At 38.1% G+C, this 6448-nt stretch overlaps 1 protein-coding gene across 1 annotated transcript in view; it reads right to left on the bottom strand.

The window, feature by feature from the left end:
• cpne9 (copine family member IX) overlaps positions 1 to 5918 on the bottom strand; it is a 118204-nt gene extending 112286 nt beyond the window's left edge. Inside the window, exons 1-2 of the mRNA XM_080898304.1 lie at positions 5793 to 5918; positions 2676 to 2716 (exon numbers count right to left, since the gene is read on the bottom strand). Coding sequence (XP_080754430.1) covers positions 2676 to 2716; positions 5793 to 5872 — 121 coding nt within the window. The 5' untranslated portion in view covers positions 5873 to 5918. The remainder of the gene's footprint in view (positions 1 to 2675; positions 2717 to 5792) is intronic.
• Between the last annotated feature and the right edge of the window lie 530 nt (positions 5919 to 6448).

Genomic DNA, 6448 nt, shown 5'->3' on the forward strand with positions numbered 1-6448 from the left:
TATTAAGGTAATCTAAAAGATGATTATTAACAGTTCATAACAACATTGAATCATCTGATTTCATAATGATAACTGACTGTATATTAAATGGCCTTTTTTCATTTTTTCATGTCAAGCTGTATCTCAGTTTTTGATTGGTATTTTGGTTAAAGGGCTGATGTACAGCAAGCTGCTGCTTTTCACATCAGCAATAAGTGCAGTAAATGCAATACTGTTTACTTATACCCCTAATTAGTGTGCCACATGAGTGCACTGAATCTTCTTAGAATTACTATTGATGTACATCATAAGATTTGCATTTCTTCTGAAGTGAATCAAGAACATTTGCCTTGTTAACAAAAGTTTTAATCCTCTTTAACATGACTTTTAATCTTGCACACTCTGCACATCTAATAGCTCCTCCTAAAGACTGTACTACTGATGCACATCAGAGTTATGGAAGTCTTTAACATAAGCTTTGCACTTTTTGTTAATGCTGCACGTTAAACGTTTATTGTGCAAGTTCAATTTTCTGTGGATCCGAGAGAGAGCACAAAAAATAAGCGACTTAATGATAAAATCCAACCTCTACTCTTTGCTTGAAATATTATTTTTTAAATAGTTTTAAATCTTGAATCTTCCCTGTTGCCTCTGTTTGTTGATTAATAATAGCATCTCCGCTAATTACATCTTCCAGCTGCAGTGCATGTAGCAACAGGCGGCTCAGAGCTCTTCTCCAACATCTGCTTGTGTGTGCTGGACTGAAGACGAACCTCACGCACTACTTCACCCTGTCTGTACTGGTTGGAGCCCAGTCGCTCCTCAGGCAGCCCTCACATCTGTGATCAGTCATCATCGCCCAAGCCTGAAGACCGGTGGTTGGACAGCTGTGCTCTCAAGCTGTGATTTGAGTAACTCATTTAAAGCTCAACTGTTAGGCTTTCTTAAGGTATCATTTCTTGTCTGAGATAGTTAAGCCCTGTGGCCTCTCAAGCTTACCACACTGCTCTACTTAGACTGCAAAAAGCTTTGGTGCCAGGAGGGCAAATGAGGGGAAACACCAAAAAACTATTACAGAGCAGTCAGATTATCAGATGCAATGGCTCACACTTTTTTTGCTATGATTGTATTCTCTAGTCTATTCTAGTGGAGATAACTGATATCTAAATTCACCAATTGCATTTAATTTCACTGACTACAACACGTGAACCTGTTGAACTCAAGCTGTTATGCTCTTTTTCTGTTGACTTCCTTTCACTCTGAAGATTGCTAATTTCTCCTTTTCTGAAAATCATGTTTTCTTTTAACTGCCATTTTTTGGCCAGCATGTCTTAGTCCTTTTTTTAATCACTTGTGCTTTGAAAATAAAATGAACACGAGGTGGTGGAGAGACAGCCAGACTTGCTGCTGTGGAGGTGAGTGGCTGTGAAATGTTCTCAGTATGGCTTGGCTATTGACAGCTCAGAATCAACCCCCCACCCCCCACCCCACCCCCCAAAAAAGGGAAAAAATTGAGATATCACCTAAATTTCTACATGGGTTTGTAAAATCAAGATGTGTGAGTGCAGCAGTGGGGGTGGAAAACATCCTGCCATGGAGGCGTAATTATGGACAATTTTGGTGTTTAGAAATGTAGCAGTTTGATGGAAACCACTCAAAAATAGTGTTTGAAGGTACATCTGTATGCAACACTTGTATTCTCTGAACTTTTTAGCTCCGGCTGGTGCATTCAAATCCACTGTGGCCAACAGCTATCGTGCCAATGGCATTATGGGGAGAACAGTAGGAGAAAGTAAGTGCATGAACTCCTTTATCAAAACTTTCTGTCACAATTTTCCCCAGCTGTCTAACAACTCTGAGGCTATTTTGTACCATATAAAATGTATGATCTGTCAAAGCTGCTGGATCTGACTGATCATGTTTACATACACAGAGACATGTGCATCCACACACCGGTCTAATAAGAACCTGACACATGCACACTGCTAGCAAAACTAACAAGCCTAACACCTTAATCAGACTGTCACCCTGAATGTGACTGAGAACATGGTTGTGTCCACACGTACACGGGTCATTCTGTAAACTTGATAAACATTTTATCCTCATGTCAGCAGTGTTTTTTTCTGAATATGAGGTATTTTATATAAAATGAGATCTTTTTTTTAAATGAATTCATGGAAAAAACTGTTTTAATAAAGATCCCTGCACAGATGGATATTTGTTTTCCATGCAAATGTGTTTTAGGTCTCAAAAAAACTAAAAAGTTGAAAAACTGTGAAAGTTATGTTTTGTTGTGTAAACTAATTAACAGTGGAACGTAAAAAAGTCATTTGGTGCTCATTAAAATGTATTCACATTTAGCATTCGGAAGATGTATTCACTTCATAAATCATTACACTGCACACAATGTACCGGTAGCTGTACTTTCAGTACTTGGTATTATCAATACTGATCTTGTATTTACTTTGTTTCAGATCAATACTACATCTTGCAGTATTGTGTACTAATAAATAAGTTAAATATGAGTCATTTATCTGTGGTGTGCCTTATTTGTTTTATTATTTTTAATGTATTTAACTTCATTTTAGGTAACACAAACTAACAAAAAAATAACCCAAATCCATCCCCAGCAAACAGTTTTATTTAAACTTAATCATCAGTACCAGCACTTCAGACTCTAAATGGTTCATACATACCAGGATCTGACTTGGAGAATGTGTCCACATCCAGTAGACTCCTGTGGAAACAATAAAAAAGATGTATTCATTCATTAACATTCGCTCCATCCTATTTTTATCTCTTTTGTTCTTAACTCTCCTGCATGTTTACAAAGGTTTTCATCTAAACCCTGAAAGTTAGGTCATGGGCAAATTTAAACTGCTCCCCAAGTTATTCTGTGAAAACAAACATCACGAGAAGCCTTTCTGAGTAACGCTAAGCCAAAATGAAAGAAAAAATTAAAAAACAAAGCACTGAATGATTAGTGAAGGACTGATCAGCAAGATAAATAGGTAGCTGGTGACTCAGTTACTCTGGCACATTTTGTGAAATATCTTTCAGAACCAAAGATTAATTTCCCAAAACATGAGCAGAGAAAAACTGCATGACTCTAGCTCGCCAAAGGTTTTTACATTAATGTGTCAAAAAGTTTTAATGTCAATTAATGAGTCCTACAAAAATGAAAAACTCAAACCCTTTGGTACTGTGTGAAACAGGGTGGTGATTTCCAGTCATTTCCACAATGACTTCTAAATTTTCCTGTCTTGTCATACATACATATTTCTCTGCCAGTGATGACTTGATGTGTCAGACTGTTAGTTTTCTGAAGGTACCTGCTATTATGCATCACAGTGAATACGCTTGAGATGATGATTTCAAGAGCACAAGGTTTTGCAGTTACTTTGTGGAATAAGAGCGCTTACATTTGCATCTAATGTGAGGAAAAATAACTGTATTTTTCTTCAATCTTCACACAAGTGCTAGTACATACAGAAACGGAATATTTCTACTGTGTGCAGTTGTACTCTAAAAGAACAAACTAATACTGGGAGTCTGTCGTGGTAATCCTTCTGCTTTCTTTAGCGACAGGTTGTCATTAGCGTCACACCTGAAAGATGTATATAAAAATAACAGTTGTGCAACTTGTAGGCAGTAATGACAAGTTACCAAACAGAATGAAGAAGGTACTTCCTGTTGTCCACATATTACAAAATCAAGTGAAAGACTTCACATATTTATTTGGACAACTGTCACCTGAGAAATGAACCAAAGTAACAGACAAATCATATATTATCACATAATCTATGGGCTTTACACTTTTTATAGTCCAAAACATTATGTAACATGATTCTGCCTTTTCATTGTATGTCCACAGAATTTATGATTTGGTTGCATTTCAACATCCACAAACAGCGTGATTGTATATCATGTAAAACCACTTTGAGCCATGAAGTGTAAAGCCAAAAAAAAGGAAAGCACACACCTTTGCTCACATATCAGCAAATAATGCAAATCATGTGGTCCTTAGCAAGTCTTGAAACTAGACAAATAACCACAAAACATGACATTTTACACCATGTTATTATTTAATAACAGAAATTAAGCCAAAATGCAGAAACAGTGAGTGAAATAGTGCATTCGTATTTCTTCTATGAGGGTAAAACACTCCATAGATTAGCTGTAAAAGTCTTTATAATCATTTCTAACAAAAGTTCATGTCATGACATTCATACGTTTGTAAAGTACTGATTTAATTACTCCACTGGTTAATTCACAAGTAAACTAATATTCAGAGAAGCCTTATGTGTGATGTAATCCCAAAGATTTCCCTTGGTTTGTGTACATGGATCTTTCTACTGTATCATTTCAACCCTACTTTTGTTAGGTTTAGTCAACAAAACTACTTGGTTAAGGCCATGATTTGGCTTCAGATTTCACATGCTTTAAAGCCCCAAGGGTTGTCTCGTGTCAGTCTGAAAAAAAGAAAAAGTATTTCTCACTGAAATGTATCAGTATATCAAGCTGTTGCTCAAAAAAAATCCAGAAACAGTGTGCAGGATAACTCTATCTTTGGGAGAAGAGGGATCATAAAAATGAAATGCAATAGTGCAATTTTGCCCATCTAAAGAAAATCAGTTGCCCGTCTCTACATGCTTACCAGAACTTCCAACATCATTAAAGAGAGTTATATAGAGGTCTGTTCAGTCTGGTTAATACCCTGATGTATTACTTCATGTTTTGTCCTGCACACAGTGCCCAGAAACTCACATTATGCTGGTTTTTAAACTTTTAAACAGAGCTAGACATACTGTTTCCTCCTGCTTCCAGTCTTTATATTAAGTGGTCAGCTGTTCCATTTGTCATTGTATCAAACAGAAATTCAGTAATTCAAGGCATAGATAAGGTCATGCATTCAGTGTGCAAACCCAAGGTAAAAAACAAACAAACAATCAAACAAAAAAACACAAAGAACTTTATCATTTATCTCTTCATCTGAGCTCACCTTTAGCTCACACTGCTGTCAGGTGTCTAGCCACTTCAAATCTGTCTGATCTTAGAAGGGACAGCACAGGAGCAACAGCTATTCATTATTCAGGAGTGAATTGGAAAGACCGTCAGCAGACCCAGGTAGGCAGGGTGACTGACAGTCTGGAAAAGCCCTGGGTGAGCTTCTCCGCTTGGTCTGTTAGTCACTCAGTCAACTGTTCAGCTAAGGCATCTGTAAAACTGTAAATCCAGCTGTAGAAGTTCTCTTGCAGGGTTACAAATTAAACAGGACAAATTAAACGGCTGTTATCAGTGTATTTATTTGCAGCATTTTAACACTCTGTAACTGCACGTGCTATTGCACTGTGCCTAACACACAGCTCACCATCAAGGCATGTCTATGAATATCAGTGGCACGCTAGGGCACTGGCCAGACTTGATGCCATATGAAAATATTTTCCACGATTTTTAAACCGCTTTAATACATATGGAGGCAACCATGAGAGCAAAGGGCATCTGAAAGCATAAGGTCATCTATAGATAGATAGATAGATAGATAGATAGATAGATAGATAGATAGATAGATAGATAGATAGATAGATAGATAGATAGATAGATAGATAGATAGATAGATAGATAGATAGATAGATAGATAGATAGATAGATAGAAAACATCAGTGTTACATGAAAGAACAAAACATTCCTCACGCACATCTGATGAACTAATTTTTCAGCATATTTTACCCACAGTGGGTGAAATAACAGACTCTAGATCAGGGTTTAAACTGAAAAGCATCTACAGTACGTGTACGGGAGTTTGCCCTTACCTGCAGGACACGGTAACTTCTATTTTAGTTGCGGGGACTCTGGTGTTGAGAGGATCGAATTCCCCTATTGATGCCATCATCTCGACTCACGAAGCTAATGAGCATCCGCAAAGAAATAAGGAAAAGAGGGTGAGAGGGGAAAAAATCTATTTAATCACTACTGGATCGTGATTGCGGTAAATCCATTGTAGAGATATTCCTCTCTAGGGGTTTCGTTCCTGGAACAGCGAGCGGCGGGGGAGGGGGGAGAAACTGTCAGGTAGAGAGAGAGAGAGAGGGGGGGAAAGTTGTGAGGCAAATTTAAAGTTCATTCATCCTTCGTGCGTTCACCGTGCGCTCCCGGTATCTGTCCGGTGCTGAGGAAGAGAGGAGGGAGGCGAGCGCAGCCAACCGGAGGCACCGGCAACAGCAAGGTGCTTTCTCCACCTCTCTATCTCCCTCTCTCTCTTTTCATCGTCCTCTTCCTTTGTGAAATATTTTCTGGAGCTTACATGCTTTTAAAATAAATTAAAGTGAGTAAAATTCCTCAGATCTTTTCCTCTCGTCCTTTGCCTGTCTGTCACCAGCGGGCAGAATATTTCCACGTGTGACAAAATGTAACGCCTTTTCTGTTCTGTGGCGCCAGAGACGCACCCAAATTATCCGTTTAAGTTGTG

Source organism: Rhamphochromis sp. 'chilingali' (assembly GCF_963969265.1).
Source record: "Rhamphochromis sp. 'chilingali' genome assembly, chromosome: 12".
Classification (NCBI taxonomy): domain Eukaryota; kingdom Metazoa; phylum Chordata; class Actinopteri; order Cichliformes; family Cichlidae; genus Rhamphochromis; species Rhamphochromis sp. 'chilingali'.